We start from the raw sequence: 21350 nt of genomic DNA, 5'->3' as shown, positions 1-21350 counted from the left end.
TTCTCATCAGTGTTAAACCTATTGTAAATAATAAAGTTATTGCCAAATACCCTGTGGTTTTTGGAGTATTATTTTACTGTCTATCAACAGTTACATTTATAGCCACACCTCTGTTGTGAAATATGTTCGAGGTAAAAACGAAGTTCATCCCACGGTTGCCATTATGAGAACCATCTTTTCTCTTCAAATATGTATGTGGATTAATAAAACATCAGGGCAATGTCCTGACTCCGGCGATGGCCACCACTGGATTGCTGTTTGGTTGGGTTGGATGATCGTGCGCCCCACACCATATCCGACTCCTCCCCGAGCGCAGTTCAGTGTAAAGATGGCGTCCATCATGGAGGGGCCGCTGAGTAAGTGGACTAACGTCATGAAAGGTTGGCAGTATCGTTGGTTTGTGTTGGATTACAATGCCGGCTTGCTGTCATACTACACGGTATGTACCTCTTCTTGTTTTCAAATCGTCGCATAGAATAGTATAACCTGTTTAAGTCTAAACAGATGATCAAACCTAAGTCTAATAAAGGGCCTAGTGTTGGTCAGGAGTTGGAAGTCTCAGCTGGCAGAAAGAGGCGGGGATAGATTGTGACGGATTCCACGTTTGACCAATTGTATCGGCGCCTGAGGACCAGCTGGCAAATCAGATTATGGTATTTTCAGTGCTTCCTCCTTTCATGATTCCCGAGTACAGCTAGCAAAGCTAGTAGCAAAGACCTCAGCCAGGATACCGCTTGACATTCCTACTCCTTGAATGGAATCTAGGGTTTGTAAATACCTTCACAGTGTCTTATCGTGCGTGGTTGTTTTAAGCCATTTGTTAGCAATGCATGTCCGCATTGGCCCATCCTGCAAGCAAGCAAGTAACCCATTCTCCCGAATCTGCTTAGAGAAGCAAGCTAGATGATGCTAACGTGACAGCGTTGACAGAGACTGTCAGCGCTGACTTGTTTGCTATTTAAAAAAGGGAGGGTTGACTGACAGTGTATACTATACATACAACTATGTATGAATCAGACTAATGCTTAATATCACAATTCGGACAGGGGACGAGGTAGCTGTGAATGAATATTGTCAGAGCAACTGGAAGCATGAGTGTGATTATCTCTTTGACATTAGCTGTATTCCCATCATGGGAGCCTAACCAATTCCCTTTACATTCTATTTTACATTCTTACGTTTTTTCTAGCCTTGGATCAACTATCCGCATTGACATATGCGTGAGTTTTTATTTGGGAAAGAATAAAGGGGTGCACACCATCTCCAAATCAATGCAGGACAAACGGGTATTATTGCTTCGTTGCTTATACGTTCTAGTTTAACTTCAAAGTTGTTAGTGCCTTTTTTAAAGACCAGGTTTCATCAGGCATGTCTTGGACGGGTGCATACATACGTATTTGGATAATGACAACAAAATCTGATCCTAACCATAATATTAATTGATTTAATTTGAAACATTACTAGAGAAACGACTTAATGAACAAAACTTTACTCAGCAGTGAATACGACTAATCAAATGAAACCAAACACATTTCATCACATTATTATGGATTGATACTGACATTGTTTGTCTTTGATCCTCTGATTTTTCCCTGTTTGCAGTCTAAGGACAAGATGATGCGAGGCTCAAGAAGAGGCTGTGTTCGTCTCAGGGTAAGAAACACAGGATACACTACATGGAATGCTTCTGAGAGATTGGCCAGAGTGGTTGAGTAAATGTGACAGCCTTGACTGAGCTGATGACCTGATAACTGCTCTTGGGTGACAAAGTTATTTTGGCCTAACCCAATATGGACATATTTAACATCGTTCCAGGCGGTGAAATAATAATAATAAATGTAATTTATAACGCCCTTTACATCAACTTAATGACCTCAAAGTGCTACGATATACATTAAAATAAATACAACATAAGACTAACTAGATTAAAAAGAAAAATAACAGTGAAAAAAAGAATAATTTAAAATGGCAGTTTAGTCGATTTGCAGAGTCAAAGTAGGCTATTCCATGAGTAATTATGAGGCCAATGCATAACAACAATGCACTTGCTTCTTTGATATGATGCATTGCCAAGTAGAGCAGAATACTACAGTGATGGTAATCACTGGAGGTATCATGAGGGATGGGTATTGATTTGCGATGGCTACAGTTCTTGAAGGACGTCCAATTCAATTAATGCTTTCTTTGTGTGTGTGCAATGTTATCCACGACTGCTGGTTTTGGTGACACAATCTAAGTAACATATCTAGTTTAGCGGAAATTTGATGGAGAGTGAATAAGTTATGTTTCATTTATGTAATTTTTAAGAAGAAAAAATCATACAGTTTTCCTATAACTCATTAATATTACCATATACAGGTTTGGCCACTAGATGGTAGCAATTGATTCAGAATCAGTTGTTTTTAAAGCTATATCTTGTTTTTGTGTTGTCCCTGTACAATAAAATATAACCTCTTCAACCATTTCTGAAATGGTTAGACCTATTAAATGCATCATGGTTAAAAATAAAACGTATCCGTTTTTTGGTTTTCTTTTAATTAAAGGCAGCCAGCACATTAGACTGCTCTCCAGTGTGTTTGCTAAACAAACAGAGTTGTGTACCGAACCACATTGAAATTAACGGAAATGTAATGCTAGATTACATTTTACCAGACCTTGCCTAAATACAACTTTCAAAGATGTCATGCTTTTCTAATATCCTGGAGGTTTTGTTTTGAGTGTGGTAATAGTAAGTCTGATAATTTTATGTTATCATTGCATAAAGTCACATTGTCATTGTGTGCTATGATTATCCATTGACAAGTGGGTGTATGGTTTATGGCTGGAAGCTCTCCCTTGACTTTTGCTCCTGGAAAAACACCCAGTCATTGCTCACTAATTTGCAATGTCTTTATTTATTTTTTGTCTGCCTTAAGTCTCCATTTGAAAATTACCAGTTGGTTTCTACCGGACATTATCAATGTTCTGCTGTTTTAAAATGTCAGTTAGACTAGAGCAGCTTGGTTTGGTAAGTTATTGTGGTTGTCTTCAACACCTAGTTGTCCACTCGAAAATGTTGCGAAATATCAGTCTCATGGCAGAACATAACCTGTTCCTGCAAACCTTTCTGTCTCTACCTTCAAAATGAATAGGTTGTTTTTTGTATGAGTGATGGGAGTTTTGATAAAAATGTAAAGAGTTGTTTTGTTTTACTTCATGCTCTTAATGATTTATTTATAATTAGAAAAGGCAATGCAATGCTAGCAAAAAAATCATACAATGAGGCCACCTTATTGATTCCTGAAGCTTCATTCACTGTTGGCAAATGTAACATATACACTGCTATATTTGGGCTGAATCTGCATGGCAATCACATCACTGCTACAAGATAACACACTTATTTCTAATGCTCGTATTACTACACTTCAGAGCGAGGGACACATTTGGATTAATACAGGTTGACTTGGCAGGTCCGAAGCAGACACGCCCCATCTCTGTTGCTAGGTAGCAATGCCAAACCAGTTACTCAGCCTACCAGCAAGTGTGCTGTGGTTATTTTCCTGCTGTTGAGAGAGGGGGGGGGGAGATAGGGAGAGCAATATTGAGTTTGCTAAGAGACACAAAAGGGATTTGCAGACAGAGATGATGGTCGAGTGAGGACAGGGTGGAGAGGGGAAACGGATTCAAGCATGTGACGTGTCCCTCTGTCTGACTCTGCTCCTTCCCCCCCCCCCCCCGCCTCACTCTGCCTTTATCTCTCCCCCTCCCTCGCTCTGCCTCTTTCCTGCGCTGATTATCCTAGGGCGCTGTAATCGGCATTGATGACGAGGACGACAGCACATTCACCATCACCGTGGACCAGAAGACTTTCCATTTCCAAGGTGAGTTTTGGCTCTTCTCTTCCATTCAGCGGTGCAAAATGGTTCCCGTTCCTTCCTCTGCTTGCATGGCCAGTGACCCTTCCTCTCACTGCCAATGCTGTACAGTACATCCATCACTACTGATCGAATGCGTTCTCTCGCTCGCTCGCTCGCTCTTTCTCTCTTCTCCCTCCCTCTCTCTCTCTCTCTCTCTCTCTCTCTCCCCCCCCCCCACCCTCACCCCCCTCCATGCTGAGGAGTACTGCTGTTGTGTCTGGAGACACATCCGCGCGGGCACACGCAAAGCCACACACTCTCAGCCCCACGCACGCACCCACACACACGCGCACCGTGTCAATGTGGGCATGGTCGTCATCTGAGCTGATTTTAGCTTCTCCGTCACCGGCGTCTCCCTCTGTTTACGGGAACTTTAGCGGCATGCGGTAGCGCTCCGCGCGTTACAACGGAGCCGTGACATTTGTTTTTTTCTGCCGGGAGGAGTGGGGAGATTTTTCTGGAATACCGTCCGGCGAGGCTTCTTGTCCTGGCTCGCGGAGGAGGAGGAGGCAGAAGAGGGTCCGCTTGCGTTTCTCGCGTCGGGTTTTTTCCTCTGGGGATGTGAATGGAATACTGCTGAGCTGGATGCCGTGTTATCTCCTGTGGTGGTCACTGCGGCCCATGCTGTCTGATCATTGCTGAGCCTCCGCTCGTGTAGCAACCGTCTGCCGTCCTCCGACCGTGTGTCCGTCTGACCGTCCCTCCGTCCCCTGACCACCTCCCAAACCGCCTCCCCTCCTCGTCTCCCCCGCCCTCCCTCCTTGTCTCCCCCGCCCTCCCTCGGTTCCTCTGACAGGGAGTTGGCCAGGCCAGCCCGCCACGGACTCCCTTCTCCCGCTGCACACCAGGTCTTAAACTAACTCCTCCACCCATCTCTCTCGCATCCCTGCATCAGTGTCCATTTACTCCATCGCCTCCACCACCTACTCACCTCCCACCCTCCCGCCCTCCCGCCCTCCCACCCACCCACCGGCCCGGCCATCTCCACCATCCCTCTCTCACTCCCAGCCTCCCTCGGCACCACCACCTCCACCACCAGCACCACCATCTCTGGTCACCAGATCCAGTCTGTGTGGGCCCCCCGCCCCTCTCACTACTTCCTCCATGCCCTCTCCCATGTCTGTGTTCCGAAGCTGTATGCTGTGGTTCTACAAACGAAAGGGTAAGGAGGCGTCGCATGCTCAGGGTGCATGCTACTCCTGGGCGGTTGCCCTGACGATGAAGGAGGACGGGGCAGGAAAGGGGGAGCGCCATTGGCCAACCCCACTGGAATGTTTACGAAGGCGCTCCATCTACGATGCGTGTGAGTTCTGGGGCAGTTTGACTGGAGTATTAGCCTGTAGCTCTATGGGATGCTATGAGGCAATTAGGGCTGTTGAGCTGTTGGTTTACTTACATCTGTTTAGTCTTTGCTCCATGTGATGGACGTCTGTTTATTTATGAGCTTAAGTTTATTTATGTAGGAAGATTATTATCAATAATGTAAATTACGTGTTGATCAGCTGATTATGAGGAAGGAGGTTTGTTTTGGTTTTAGATAACAGTTCCATTCCCATACCAATGTTTGGTTTTACTTCTGCGTTGAAGCATAACTGTCTCGTTGTTGTCCTGTATTTATGATCATCAGCTGATGTCACAGGTCTGCATGAAGTCAGTCCTGAAGATTTATTTGTTGAGCGTTACCTGTGTGGTGCCAGTTTGTCCCATTAGTAATGCATAGCCATTTCAGCCAATACTGGATCAAATAATGAGTGTGTAGGACTACTTTCAATTTCTATTTCCATCGCCTCTGTTTCTTTATGGACCACATATTGGATTGTTGTGTTATTAAGACTGCCTTTTCCTGAAAGAAGACATTTCTTGGGAAAGCAAGTCTGTCATTGCTGGGGAGAATAAGAGACCCTGTCCCCAGCATTGTTTTCTCAAATATGGTATGGTGTTCTTAACATTTAACATTTAGTTGATAAAACAAAGATAACTCCTTCTGAGTTGATTGTCAAGAAAAGCTTCAACATCTTGTTCTCATATCCATTAAATATGACTTGATTATATTAATCAATATATTGAATATATTGATTATATTATGATTATAATAATATATCATAAAATATAATTTAATCGACCCATATCCTTGGATGTATAAATTCCAAACCTAGTGACGCACAGTACCTTTACCTTTTCCCATTCATTCTCGTGTTCCAACATGACGATTTGGCGGAAATAACCTTTGTGTTTGTCTCTGTGACACTGGATACATCCGACGTAAGCCCAGATATACCGCGCTGCAGCGGATGCAGGAGGGATGCAGTAACGCTGTAGCTGTAAATGGATCCTGGGCCTAGGGATGTCATGCACTTAGGCTTCAGGGATCACCGAGGTGTGTGTGTGTGTGTGTGTGTTTGTGTGTGTGTGTGTGTGTGTGTGAGTGAGTGCGCGTGTGTCTCTTTGTACCCTCATGTGCACAGGTTTTAATGCCAGTATTATACATCTGCATGTGCAGTACATGGCTGGGGTAGACTATGCACTCCATGTGTCACTTAGAGCGCTGCGTTAAACCTGACATATTTACGCTTTGATTTAAGCTGAGTCGTCTATTCCCCTTAAAATGAAATGAATGGAAGCTGGCTGCTCCTGGTTATGATTCATAGCATGCAGATCACATTTCCTGAAAATATATCTTCGAAAAAATGAATGGTATATGGAAAGCTGCGAGTGTAAGCTCCCACCTCTGAATGATTAACGTTTAGATACGGGGGATGAGAAGTGCTGGGGGAGTGAATTACACTTTGAGGCGGATTCTGGCGTCAGTGAGCCGGGATAGTAGTCTGAAGTTGGAACAATCTGCGTTGTGTTGCTGGCTGGACCCTGAGCTGCACAGAGACCGGCTCCTTACCGCTCTGTCTCTATTTAGAGGAGCATCCATTATTCATTAGTCTCCCCTCTTCAGAGCTGCCTGAGAGGCTTTTAAACCCTCCTCTTCCTCTGTAGTCTTCCCCTCTCCTCCTGCACTCAGCCCTCTCTAATCCTCTGCATCCTCCCGGAGAAGAGATCTACACTCTCCTGTGCACCCCACCCATCTCTTGTTGAAAGACAAGCACGCACCCATGAAAAAGTATTCATTTTCGGAACACTTCGTGACAGCAAAGTATTTGATTTAATAGAGCATGGCCGTAGGAAGACGGATGCAGCCATTTACCAAGCAGCTTCAATGGGTCAATGGGTGTGTACATGATTCTTACAGGGAGACTCACATCCTGGGCAGTAACGCCAAAGGAAACCGAGTTAGGGGGACTGAACATCGCAGAGTGCAAAGGATTGGCCCTGGCTGAAGCCAGCCATGGTGGGAGAGGCCAAGTTGATTTAGCCAAAATAATCGACACAAAAAAGGAGCCAGGAGATTTGCATCATACTTGGTGGCTATAGTGGCAATATAGCCACTACTAACTAACTTAACACCTTTCAATTGGAGGGAGAGGGCGCTATCTCTAGGTGCAAAGATAATTCATATGTTTAGTGACATCGTAAACAAGGTGATGTCATTTGTATAACATTTTATGTTATTAGGACACACACACACACACACACACACACACACACACACACACACACACACACACACACACACACACACACACACACACACACACACACACACACACACACACACACACACACACACACACACACACATCCATTTTTATTGGAATTTATAGTTAACTTATATGGCCACAATCATTTCTGCCCTCAGGATTCAGCTTTTTCGCTAAGGTTTCTATTTTTCTAATCACACTCTCGTCCCCCCCCCCCGAGACTATCTGCACCAGCCTTTGCGGACAAGGTGTAGCAGCGAAGCTCCATGACGGTCACTGCAAAATGAATGGCTTCATAATACACATCACTATCCTCCCCCTAATCTCATTGTTGTTATTGTGGAGGAAAAAAAAGCAGTATTCTTGCTGTCAGACAGCAGTCATCCTGTCTGAGCTCACTCTATGTTTCCGAAGATACTCAAGTTCCCCTGCAGCTAGATTTAATCGTAAATAAATTCACACACCCCTGCAAAATTGCGTTAGCAGCTTTCTGGTAGTTCTCATCCTCCAGGCTTCATAAGCAGGCCAATGTGCTGGGCTTTGTTCAAGCTCTCCATCGGTGAAATAACAGCAGGACATGGATCTAGAGCCTGAGCTGGTTTAATGTAGGACTCCCACACAGAGGGGAGGCACCATAATCCTCAGACCGATGCACTTCCAAGTCCTATTAACCTGCACCCTTCACCCAGTCGGCCCTTGCCCATTTGTGGCCCTCTCCTTTTATTGATCTCTTATCAAAATGACCCTCAATTCATCCCCTTATTCTTAAAATGAAAAACTGTTAGGAGTTGGAGATAAAGGGTAGGCCAGTGTACTCAATTGAGTCCTATTCAAGTTCAACACGGGTTGTGAAAAACTCGCAGTCATCAACACATCGGCAATACACAACTGCAAAATGGCGGAAAAGTTGGACCATTGACATTGGGGATGTGCCCTCCATTTGTCCGATTGGACCCGCAGAGTGAAGCGTGTTCAGTATTACTCTTTTTAGCATCCTGCCCTTCCAGTAGATGACCCCCAATTTCCTCAGTACCCGTAGTTTAGTTGGAGGACTAAGTTATTGCAATTAGTTAAACACACATACCCGTTGGCTCAAAGGTTACTTATAAGCCTTCCGGTGTGTTAAGAAGGGGAGGGGCATGAAGAATTGGAGAAGGGACTATGCTTCTAAGATAGTAAATATGATGTCCAGCTTTAGTTTTACGGCTTTACGATGACTTTGTTGCAGAAAAGTAACTTTGCTAACCAAATTCCTCAAGTCAGTAATGGCTTGCTTTATCGTAGCACTTGTATTGATGGATTTCATAAGACCTGTCATTTTTCAATCATAACAAAAACAAAAATTTGTCATACATTCAATTGCCACTGCCTGCATTTGACATTCAAAGAAATTGAATCAGACAAAAAAATGTACCTTATATTTAGGAGGTGTGTGTTGTGTTTTGATACGCGTACGACCTTGTCAACTGAAGGACTGATCTGAAACATGGGACACCTCATGTGACTGGCGGTTGGACTAACATAAATGGCAAGAGCAACGGCTGGTGGCTGGGCTCCATCTACCTATGGGAACCAAAGAACTAAGAGTGGAACTCATGAGGCGGGTGATTTTGCTTCTCGTTTTTTGTCTAGAAGGCATGATGGCCCCATCACTGCTTCCTCTCGCGGCGTCCTGAATAGATGCTAACAGCGTTAGCTCCAGGTTATTGTTTTCTCTGGGGAGTTTATGGAAGTGAATGGAAAGTGAAACGCTTGCGAGGAGCCGGCTGAGTGGATTGACCTGATGCCTCGCTTGCATCTAATGTCTTTTAAAAGCTTCTCGGCTACAGTGTTAGGCATTCATCTTTCATCCAGCTGGTCCCAGTACAGTGACTCTCATATCTTTCCCAGGGTCTGATATGTCTGCATTGTCATTCAGAGACTGAGGTCTGAATACATTTTAAATCTTGCTTTCAGGAGCCCTGCTTTTTTTTTTTTATTATGTTGGCCATCATCTTATTTTGTAATGACAGTTTTGACTAATCCACAAAGGAGAGCTGAATTGTCCTGTATGTCAGTGTATTTTACTCAAAATATGCCTTTTTGCAGCATACGACCATACGATTTTTATAAAATATATATATATATTTCCCTTTCCTAACGAGGAAAGTGTGCATGTCCATCTTTGTGTCTGGCGTGCCTCTGACCCTAAGAGGGGTAGCTCTGGTGATGGTCCTGGGGATGGGGCCTGGACACTAATGTCACGGGCCGCATGTGTTCGCTCTGTCTGCTGTGAGAGTGAAGCCGAGCTCCACCCTGTCTGCACGCCACACTCACCCCCGGGAGAGTCCCGGTTTTCCCATTCCTCTCCCTGTGGATCCCCCAGAGACAACATTCTCCTGCAGCGCTCCTGAAATAGGAGAATATCCATATTTATCCATATTTATTTTCATCTGCGGCTTTTATCACTGTTGCTGTTTAACGTGGGATTTTCTCTTAATAGTTCTGTGTATGCCGTTGCTGTCCAATCATAACGCAGCAATATGAGAAAGGAAAGTCTTGTCTGTAGGGTAACGGTTTGATGGAGTTACGAATCTCATCATAGCACAACAAGCTGAGACGGTGATCATGTGTCGATCAGGTCTAAAGGCTGCTAGAGATAGCTGCTTGAGCTAGCTACACACTTCAGCAGTGACGTGTGAAGAACAAGTAATGGATTCAGACAGACGGACAGACAGAACCTTAATATTGTACTAGAATGCAGAACTGATGTCTTTCTCTGGGGGAGGGCCCCCTGTGGTGGTATCAGACAATCGCTCTATTTCTGAGGGCTCTTTGGCATGCTGCTGCCTAAGACACACGCCGCCTACCCCGCAGTGTGGCCTCACTTCTCTCTGTGTTAAGATGTTTTGTTTTTCTTTCAAACTCGCCAATGCCGATGAATGTCTAATGCAATGCCAAAGTTTGACCATTAATCCTTTATGACTGAAAACGCTCCTGATGTGGTTTAAGTCGGTTAAGCATATCTGCTTCAATTCTGCACGCTCGTCACCACTTGGAGTAGACTTGACAGATTTCATTGGTTAATGTTTACCACTGTTTCAGTGTGTGTGTGTGTGTGTGTGTGTGTGTGTGTGTGTGTGTGTGTGTGTGTGTGTGTGTGTGTGTGTGTGTGTGTGTGTGTGTGTGTGTGTGTGTGTGTGTGTGTGTGTGTGTGTGTGTGTGTGTGTGTGTGGGGGGCTCTTCTCTGACTGGGCGTGTTCTGCTCTGTCTGTCCCCTTCAGCCCGAGACGCAGATGAGCGGGAGAAATGGATCCACGCCCTAGAGGGAACCATCCTGCGACACACCCTACAGCTCCGGGTCAGTAGTGCGTGTGTGTGTGTGTGTGTGTTTGCGTGTTTCCCCCTAGAGCAGATGTCTTCATTTTGATCCAAAGGCTAGAGGAACCGATGACTCGTGTAGGGTTTTCCGCCTCTAGTTCTCTCAGATCATCGGGGTCCTTCCCTCGGTTGTGTTATGCAAACTACTGCTAGTTGTGTACAGACTATGCAAACACGGGGATCTTGATGGAAGCCAAAGGCATACAAACAATAAGCCCAGCAGGTTTTCTTAAAGTGGATGTTCTGCTTTAAGATGCCTCGTCTCATCATGCATAACTATTGGGAACTGGAGTACCTGTCTCTATCGTGCGCCCGGGTCCTCACCCTTAGCTGCGCTCCATCACGTGTTTGCTATCGCCCAGGTCCTTTTTGTATGGCTCATTGTTCCTGAGCGAGTTTGTAGTTCTGCTGGCATGGAGTTGTTCCTGGTCGAAGGGAGTTGTTCCTCGGGTCGGCATGTGGCTCAGGAGGTAGAGCGTGGTCATTTGTAACCGGAAGGTTGCTAGTTCAAACCCCGGCTCCACCGAGTGTCCCTGAGCAAGACACCTAACCCTAACTGCTCACGACGAGCTGGCTGTCGTCTTGCATGGTTGACCCCGCCGTCGGTGTGTGAATGGTAGGCAATATTGTAAAGCGCTTTTTGAGTGGCGACTGGTTAGGAAAGCGCTGTGTAAATGCTGTCCGTTTACCATGAAGAGGTTTGAAGAAACTTGACCACCGCGAACAGGAGCCGCGAGTGTATGTATATTATGCTGGTCAGCCTCTGCAACACTGTGGCTCGAAACGCTTGTAACGGCTTTTCCAGGGAGACTCCTTCAGCTTCATTTATTTCATCCCATCTTAACTACTGGAAATGAACCATTACTAAAAACTTGGCTTAACTACGCTTTTAGTTATTTTATTATCTTGAGGATTGTCATTATCACTAGTGAGGCTCTGTGATTCATTGCTCATTCATTGAGGTCTCTGTCATTACTATCATACGATTATTATTTTGGATCTTAATGTTCTGCTACTTGGTGAGGGCTCTGGGTTTTTTTTTACGCAGCTGTCCTACTTTGTAAAGAGAAAATCCCGCGGACAGACTGCATGTGCCTTCTTGCTTGTAATTATACAAACAGACGCACACAAACACGTACACTCATGATTCTGTCACCGTCCATCTGACCCAAACCGTACCCAATCAGAGCCTGTCCTACTTCGTGAGCCACATCTGCCTGCTTTGGCTCAGCCAACCACAGCAGTCGTTGAAGCTTGTCCTGCCCAGCACTAGCTACCACTTTGTTTTTTTCTCTCCATTTTATGTCTGCTTGAGAGGGTGTGTGTGTGTTTCCTCTGAGGGGGAGGGTCTTGGATTAACTTGACTGTCTGCCCTCATAGCAGTGCTCAGCTGAAGCCACCGCCGTGGCTCCTAAGACCGACTAGCTAGCCGGCCAGCTGGCTTCACTGGAGCCTTCGCTTCTATCACGACCGCGGAGGAAAAAAAGACACGAGCGGTTGTTGTTTTTAGCGTCTTTTATTTTGCCTTCCTGTGGGGAGGGAGAGGGAGAGAGAGGGAGGGGGAGGTGGCAGGGAGTAGGGTGTTGTTGTCAAAGGGAGGAGGGGAGGACCGGCCACAAAGTAGGCAGAGACAAAAGAGCAAAGAGTCCCGTCTGGAGGCCGGGCCCTCGGCCCACGGGGGACACCCAGGCACACGGGGCTGGATGAGGCATGTCTATTGGAGCAAGACACCCAGTAAGTCACACACACTTGCGCTCACACTCTCAGGCCACTGCACCACAGCTCAGGGGAGTGAACGGCTGCAGTTTGCGGATGGGGGCAGCGGCGTAACCTAAAGTGGGTCAACATGTGGACAGACAAAGCCGGAAGGTAAGAGGGGGGTGGAGTGGTGGTGAAGGGAGGTGGGTGGGGGGGGGGGGGGGGTGGCGCTGTGGTTGAGTTGGTCTGAAGTGGGCGTATGAGCGCTGATGTGTGAGAGTTGGCGTGCTGTTCTGAGAATCTGCACGACGTGATGTACACGGCCGGTGTTTTACTGTTGAGCTGGGGTAGGTGGATTGGCTGGGCTCACAGCAATCCTGAACTGTCGAATTTTACCTATTTCAGGAACAGTGCTGTGAAACTGTGGTAAAAAAATAAAACTTTCCAACGTTACATGGACACACACACAAACACACACACCTTCTGTTGTGTGTGTGTGTGTGTGTGTTGACATAACAGATAATGTTTGCAACATAATATTAAGGGACTGTTTCGTCAAACCTGTTTATATTGCATAATGCATTTTTCTGGGTACATTTGAGGACGGTAAGATTTTCTGCTATGGCCATGACAAACCCTCAAGGCTTCCCTAGCCTATCAAATAATGACTAGGCAACACAGAAAACAAAAACAAAAAAGTTCCTTGCCTTTGTGCTGTCAGATGCAGCAAACCAACGCTGACCAAAACAAACAGGTGGCTTCAAGTCCGTTAGAGATACCGATCTCTAAGGATGTGTCATGTGTCACGTAGGGAGAAATAAACACTGGTTAGTTGCATTGATTTCCAATGATTGTTTCGTGCATTGTGTTTTGGTGTACCGACCAATATAGGAGGAAACCGTTCCCCGCCTTTCGGTCCTGTTTGAGGAAGTTTGGCAAGCCACTTCGGACTTTGTTCAGTGCGAAGTCAGTAGGCTGTTAAAGCTCATGTTCGAGTCAAGCAGTGGGTTCCGGCGGCTGACGGTTATTTTCCACGATTCATGGCCTTTCTCCACGTCCCCTTGAGGTCGTTTGCAGCGCGGAGAAACGGCCCACAATGCAACAGAGCCGTCGCGCGACACCGCCCTGCCCAAGCAGCACAGAAGGTTTTCAGCGGCGTGTTTGTGTTCACTCCCCTACCCGTTGGCTGTGGGGAAATCACTTCCAGGAGTGTGACCATTGCTTCTCTACTGACTTTGTTTCACTTTGTGCCTGCTCGTTGCTTTGTGTGGTGCTAGTTCTGAGCTCACGGTTGCTTTCACGTGCAAGCTGCACTTTTTGTGTTGTTGTACGAGTATGTAGCTTGGTTAGTTTGTTAATGCGTAGATTGTCGAGGACATTACAACTTTTGTGTGTGTGTGTGTGTGTGTGTGTGTGTGTGTGTGTGTGTGTGTGTACACAGATTCACACATGTGCATCTGTTTGTTTTGATGATCTGTATGCACACATGTGCATCTGTGTGGGTGGTCTACACAACCTCTGGATTGTTCAGACGGAGAGGAGGGACAAAGAGGAGACTGTTGTCTGGTCACGTCCGTGGTGCCAATACACTAGTAATTACCTCTCGATGGGGATTATGCAATGAAAATCTGCGGGCCTGGTACCAATGCATTTACAATGGTCGGCCTATTGTTCTGTGATTGCGCAAAAATGTTCCATGGTGGATGATATAGGAGGGTCTGTCTGTCTTGCACATTTTGCTGATATATTATGAATCTGTCAAAAGTAAGCTTCAAATTAACGTGTGTGTGTGTGTGTGTGTGTGTGTGTGTGTGTGTGTGTGTGTGTGTGTGTGTGGGGCTTATTGCCTCATCTTCAGAAGTAGCAATACGTTGGCAGAATTGATGACTTCTCATATGATATATTCTTTATTTCCATGAAAGCTTGGAATAAGTTGAACTGAAAAGAGAATCCAATACTGATGGAAATACGGACGGGTGTGCAGGCAGGCGGACGTGCTGGCTATTGGACCTGGGCTATTGTGTGGGTTAGCCTTCAAACAATGCTATTCATATAACCACAGAGCACTGCTGGTCTGGAAGATTCTCCTGAACTGTTGATGATGGTGTGATGCATTTTGTGCAACAGTCGGAGCCCCAACCTGGTAATGTGATGGGTAGAGAAACGGCTTGCCTCGGCTATGTCGTCATTGCATCAGTTGGTTTTCATAGCTGGCGTTCTCGATGAAGTCTGTGACGTTTGACGTGGTTAGCCTTGACCTTGATCCCTCTGTTTTAATGATGTCCCTTCGTTGGACTTCCTTCTTCAGGAGGCAGAGACGGGCTTGATTCCAAGTGTCCAAGACTTTGACAAAAAGCTTGCAGAGGCCGACGCGTACCTGCAGATACTCATCGACCAGTTAAAGGTATGAGCACGTATGGATCCACATACACATATTGCTGGGGGAACATGTACATCTGTATAATGTTTGATATGTAGCAATATACTACTTTGAAGAAGATCATGTTCGAAGTTGCTTCAAACCAGCTCGCAGATTACATTTTAAATGTCATCAACTTTTGACTAAGTTGGTGTTATAGTGACGGGTCTGCCACCTAAAGATTAACCTGCGTGGCTGATCTGCTATTTTCTGTGACACTGTTTTTAGAAGCTACACATACTTCCGTCTCAACTGAAAGAAAATATGTGACACATTACAAGATGGTTAGCACCTTTTAAAACTACTGTTTTAAGAAAGAAATTTGATATTTGATCTCAAAATAGTAGTATACATAAAGTCAATACACAAGATGTTGTGACTTTAAAGGGGATTTTGGATTCACTCCACAAAATTCAGATTAAAGTAGTGCACTTTGAGGTACTTATTGATCACAGTATGCAATACAGCCCAGTGCACTGCCAGCGCTAGCCAGGAAACGATCTCAGAACCCAGACATTGCCCTGGTTGAGCTGTTCTTGTGGTGTCTCTGTGGGCAGGGTTCAAGCTATTTACTAGTGAACACTGTGGTTCCACTTGAAACCAGACACCCACCACCTTTCATCCCAACCCCACTCTACATACGCACACACTGCTCTTCCTCCTGTTGAAACCCACAGCCGTGAATTAAAGATATCAAACCTCTAATGGACTGTTAAATCACAAACAGCAGGAACAGCCTGTAGAAGGAGATGATGAATAGCAAGAGTCCACGCATACTAGTAGCAATGTGCTATTTATGTTTACTTTTGGTGAAGCTCATGTAAAATGATTACAATCCATGATGTCATTATAGTACTATTATAACCTTTTTATCGGCAGCACTTTTAATTGAATCTCTCTCTCTCTCTCTTTCAATCTCAGCTCTTTGATGAGAAGATCAAGGAGTGTAAAGAAGATGAATCACGCAGAGTGAGTACACAGCCCTGTTCTGTCCCTTGGTCGGGCCATGTCTGTTCGCCCGACCTGTCTGGGAAATTACATTAAACTTCACTGGTCCTTGGTGATGGTACCTTTGCTTGACATCCATTGTTGTTAAGGGCAACCAGAGGTTATAGAAGCAACACGCGTTTAAAGAGAATTCAATATTTTTGTATTCATTCTCTTGTGAATCAATCCTGATTGTATTTCAGGAGGACTTATGGATTGAGTAATATCTTTTGTCTCTTTAAGGAGCCAAATGGATTATGTGACGAAATACATTTTAATGTATGACTTGTTATGCTACTGTTAATAAATGAAGGCCGTGCTCTCTATTAAATACCATGGAGCCTGCCTTAGTGACTGCCCACGCGACCGAAGGAAAGTCTGAAAAGAATGAAAAGCTCAAAGTCACCTCGCAGATGTCCTGAGGTTTAAATCACTCTTCCCTATCAGCACTCTCTGAGCCATAATGGTTGACGGTACAGAGTGATCCGTAACTGGCGTTTTACATCACATCAGCATATCGGCCATAAGCCAGGCTCCTCTCGAATCAGACTCTCACTCTGGGACTCAAACCACTTCCATGGACGTTGGCTCAGCGTGCTGCTGTGACTGTACCCGTGCCGGTTGGATTTGTTCTTGTTTTGAAGAGAACGTTGAATAGCAGTAGTTGTATCGTCACCTTGACAACGTCTTTGGTTCCAAGACAAAGTAATGTATTGGTGGCTGCGGTTCATAAGTCCACGCGGTTTACTCCTTGGAGTCTGTACAACTCTTCTGTTGTGTTTATCAGGGAAAATATTAATCATTGTTATAATATTGTTACTTTCCTGATTACGTATTATTACATAGAAACAGTCTCTTCTCCAATGTGAGTGTATATCTTCTCGTTGATGAGTCCTTTTCTTATTTCTGTTCGGTGAATGTAACGTGACTACTTTGTGAGAGATACTTGGTTGTTGATTTATGACTGCTTTCAACAGCGTGGTGTGTGTGTGTGTTAAAGCCTAACCTATGACCGGTCATGTGACTCAGGGCAGGTGACTGGGTGTCAGGTGACATGTTTATACATGTCCTGACCCTGACGAGGCCGTGATACTGTACTATGGCTTTTATTTTACGTAGTCCGTTTTCTAGGTTTTGTTTTATTTAGCTAATATGCCTTTTTCGGATCAGGATTTAATCCTTGAGGGTTTTGCATTTCATACGGTTTGATTGTTTGTTTTTTTTGCCTTTCAGAAAATTGAAAGTTTGAAGGAGACTACTTGTGTAAGTCTGAATTACTCTTTGAGTGTATATACGTGTGCCTTTTTTATATTCTCTCAAATCGTTGTATTCCCTGATATGCTCCAACGTCTAATCCACAGAGTATGGTAGAGTCCATCAAGCACTGCATTGTATTGCTACAAATCGCCAAGGTAAGTGTCTCCGTGCATGCCTTCTCTGTACGCACCTCTGCAGTCGGACACCTCCACCTGCAACCTGTCTTGTGTTGGATGGCGTCTCTGTGCACGGCGTGGTGTGGGCAGTAATCCCACACTCTGGGAGCCCTTAATGGTGGTGGATAAGGATGTGGCCCCCTGTATGCATTTCATCACATGTGTGTCAGCCACTAGGACCAGGAAGTGATAAGGTTGTGTCTGCTTCATGTAGCATGTCTATTTCGTTTTTTTAAACCAGGTGTCTTATCAGTGTATTGGCTACCAGTGTGGTTTCCATCGTATATTGTGATTTGTTACCATGTGATGAAAGGAGGCATTTCATTAACAAAAGGCATTTCTGCTTCATGCGATGCGGGAACGGATGCAAACATGCAGAATCATTTAGTTCCTGTTTGCTTGTTCTTTGATTTTTTTTTTTTAAGAATGCCCATTAAGTTAACGACACATTTATTAGTAATAAATGAAGAACTAAAAGGACATTTATCGACATTCAGCAACTACTAGCCTAACATTGTCTTCTCAAAATTTTAAGGACCAAAGTAACGAACAGCAACACGCAAACGGACTTATAGTAAGTTTCACGTCATCCGTCCACAACAGAAATTGACATTAGCCAGAAAATCTATTCTTCCTTTCCGCCCGACTGACTCTACATTATAGCCAAACGGATTAATCCAACGTCTTTACTTAACTGCATGCAATGTGATTCCAGCAATAGGCTTTATCTCAAATCTCCCCTTGTCTATTTCCGACATGATTTCCCTGCTAAACATTTCCTGTTTTCTTCCTCCTAATTCCTCCTAACAATGGCTTTGGGGAAACTCTTGTGGACCACATCACGTCAGACTAAATATTGTCTGTGTCTGATATGTACCACCCAGGAATGCATGTTGGTCACCTATGTATGTATGTATGTATGTATGTATGTATGTGTGTGTCTGTGCGTACATATTACATGTCACTCGTGTTGAACCGTGTGTGTCTCTCCCCACGTATCCCATGTCCGCTAATTGGAGTCTGCTGATTCCCCATCACTTTATCCATGTGCAACATGCCAGCTTATCGACCTGGGAAGGACGACCAGATGTCAGGCCGTGGGAATCTCTCTCTCTCTCCGTCTCTCTCTCTCTCTCTCTCCCCCCCACTGCACCGGGTCCATTTAGAGGACCACGATGTGCACTTGCGACAGACTTAATCTCACAAGCCTCAGCTTTATGGCGTATAAGTCCGACGGCTTGGGCTAAATGCTCCCTTTCAGTTTGCTTGGGTTCTTTTCATATGACACAGGTTATGTGCTTAACATATCTCCATAGCTTAAGAGTCACTTACACACGCGCTTGTGGATGTAGATCTACGAGGAACAGTGGCCTGTATCCGATCAGAACCATACGATGGATGGACTCAGAGCTATTGAACAGTTGAAAGGAAATACTGGAAATAAGAAAAACCTGCTCTTATTCAGGGACATTGATTGCAAAGGGAAATGATGGGGTGCTCATTATGGTATATTCAGGTTACCTTTCCACAAGATGCAGCTGTCAAATTGTTTTAATGTATACTAATTGTGCAGGGACCCCGCTGTGTTGCTTGAGATAACTGCAGCATTCATCTTCCATGCAGGGGTATTAATATGTTGAGTGCTGGTTTAAACCATTGCCTAAGGCAGGCCACTGCTGCAACTCAACGTGACGGCGGTCTGGCATCCCCTGCTCTTGATTCAATCTGCTGCTCTCAAAGAACCACTCCCACTCCCCTTTGCCCTGGGACATTGAGATATTCCTCTGATTGGCTGTAATACGATGTGAATTAAACTCCTTGCCTTCTGTATTTGGTGTGAGGCTTGCGAGATGCAAAGTAAGGGGGGTGTGGCCGTGGCAATTAGGGCAGAACACAACTCCTTTCCAAAAGCTTATGTTCAATCCACTCTTAATCTTGTGTGGGTGTGGGTGTGTGAGATCACGAAGATGCTTCTGCGTGTGTGTGCTTGCGCAGAAGAAGTGTTGATGAGGTCAGGCCACAGCAGTGTACACAACTCTCAGAGGATTCTATTATTATTTTTTCCTGAAAGGGAACGGCAAGGTTCCTGAGAGTTAGAATTTCACAAACTCAGTCGTCAGCCCAGTGGTTCTTGAACACCTGCTGCACTGCAACGCTGTTCAGAGTCCAAATGACTTGGTCCGTGAAGCTGCTCCTTGTTTCATGGACCAATACCTTAATGGTATCTAGTGAACCCAATGTTCCCACGGAATCATGAGGGTTGACTGTCTATATAGGGTTTGTACATCCGAATGCATCAGGGGACTTTTTCGTTTGACACACTGCCATATTGGGAGGACTCCAGAGAGTTGGAGTACTATAAAACCCGAAATCAACGTTTATAAACCGGGACCTAGGCTAATGAAAACTTTGCTTTGCCATGCTCACAGGAGAATCGCTGTGGCGGTTTCTAACACGACTGTCTCCCTGTAAACACATAACTTATGAATATTTTCCTAGACGATGAATCAAAGACCAACGTAATAACAAACTTGGCAATGCTCCTAGACTCCCAATGCCCAGTTGTGCTCCGACATTATCATTTCTTAGCCGTATTGTATTACACTGCATGCTGTTGCAGTGAACGGTTTTGTATTAACCATAACCTCACACCCCCCTCCAACATGGGGATTCAACCCTGGCTTTGGGTTTGGGCCGTCTTATTATATAGCTGCCAGAAAGTGTGTGTGTGTGTGTGTGTGTGTGTGTGTGTGTGTGTGTGTGTGTGTGTGTGTGTGTGTGTGTGTGTGTGTGTGTGTGTGTGTGTGTGTGTGTGTGTGTGTGTGTGTGTGTGTGTGTGTGTGTGTGTGTGTGTGTGTGTGTGTGTGATCATTGTATGTGTGACCTCTGCAGGGAAGTGTAGGCCATATCGCTCGAGTTAACGGCCATGCCGTGGCCTCTTGTTTGTGCCCTCCAGAGCACCATAAACCCAGTCGACGGGATCTACCAGCCTCCGCTAGACACGTCCGAAGGCAGCGACAACATGCCAATCCAGACAGCGCTGCCCTCAGGTACACCGCACTGCTGGACTTGGGGGAATGTTTCCCTTTTTATGCAACACGACGAGGGGTTTGGCATGTGTGACGACGAGCCTGATCTCTTTGTTTGTAGGTAGCAACAGTACCCCCTGGTGGGCAATTTAACACATGCGGTTCCTAACTGCTGCGAGCTATTCTGATTGTTTGTTTGTTTTACTGCGATGTAAGTAGTACTGCAGGATAGCACAGGTCCATGTGTCTTTCTGAGAAATGAATGCTTTTTCTTACGATACAATGTCTTCACTATTGTTTAGCCGAGCATATCACTAATGTAAGGTTTGGTTTTGATTTATTTTGAGTAGTTTACTTTACAGCGGTCTTATGTCTACCCCCAACTCCAGAGGGTTCCCAGGTGTGCAGGTCTGACCAGCGGCCCTCCACACTACAAGTGGGTCCCGTTGTCACGGTGATGGGAAGCTTACAAACGCCAACGCCCAACAGCACAGGCGAGTACCGCGGTCCTATCCCTCACGCAGTCGGGCGTAGCCCTGAGAACGACGGGCCAGCTGCGTTTCGAATGTTTGCCTGTGCTACGGTGGTTCACATGGTTGTCACGGTAACATGTCTTAGTTTGCGAAAGTTCTTTTCGATGTCTCTGCGGAAAAAAGTGCCAAAACACACAACGACGGTAATGCACAGTACACGTGGTTCTGTGATGAGCGTATTTATGAATATGCAAACATTTTACGCATTAATAATTTCCCACGATACAGCAAGGACACACACACACTCTGTCATAGAGAGAGAGAGAGAGGGAGGTAGAGAGACTGCTCCCAAGAATGTGTTGTCCATTAAGGAGTGAAAGTAGCAATGCGTTCAGGAGGCTGGGCTTCCTGCCTGTATCTGCTGAGGCAGCAGTATTGAAAGTGCTGTGCTGTGCACCAAGGGAC

At 45.3% G+C, this 21350-nt stretch overlaps 1 protein-coding gene across 11 annotated transcripts in view; it reads left to right on the top strand.

Annotated features, from left to right (window-relative positions):
• Positions 1-280: 280 nt before the first annotated feature.
• The window catches only part of osbpl9 (oxysterol binding protein-like 9), a 29856-nt gene continuing 8786 nt past the window's right edge, over positions 281-21350 (top strand). For 2 of the 11 annotated variants that reach the window (XM_060067755.1, XM_060067754.1), the window contains exons 1-11: positions 281-439; positions 1603-1653; positions 3782-3860; positions 10750-10826; positions 14853-14948; positions 15885-15932; positions 17184-17213; positions 17312-17362; positions 17919-17957; positions 20340-20433; positions 20802-20906. In XM_060067755.1, the coding sequence (XP_059923738.1) occupies positions 329-439; positions 1603-1653; positions 3782-3860; positions 10750-10826; positions 14853-14948; positions 15885-15932; positions 17184-17213; positions 17312-17362; positions 17919-17957; positions 20340-20433; positions 20802-20906 (781 nt within the window). In that variant the 5' untranslated portion in view covers positions 281-328. Of the gene's footprint in view, positions 440-695; positions 767-1602; positions 1654-3781; positions 3861-6249; positions 6274-10749; positions 10827-10895; positions 12716-13323; positions 13690-14852; positions 14949-15884; positions 15933-17183; positions 17214-17311; positions 17363-17918; positions 17958-20339; positions 20434-20801; positions 20911-21350 lie in introns of those variants that run through there. The other 9 variants (XM_060067756.1, XM_060067753.1, XM_060067758.1 and 6 more) reach the window with 7 other exon arrangements.

This window comes from Gadus macrocephalus, chromosome 12 (genome assembly GCF_031168955.1).
Source record: "Gadus macrocephalus chromosome 12, ASM3116895v1".
NCBI lineage: Eukaryota > Metazoa > Chordata > Actinopteri > Gadiformes > Gadidae > Gadus > Gadus macrocephalus.
This window is presented reverse-complemented; position numbering and strand designations above follow the sequence as displayed.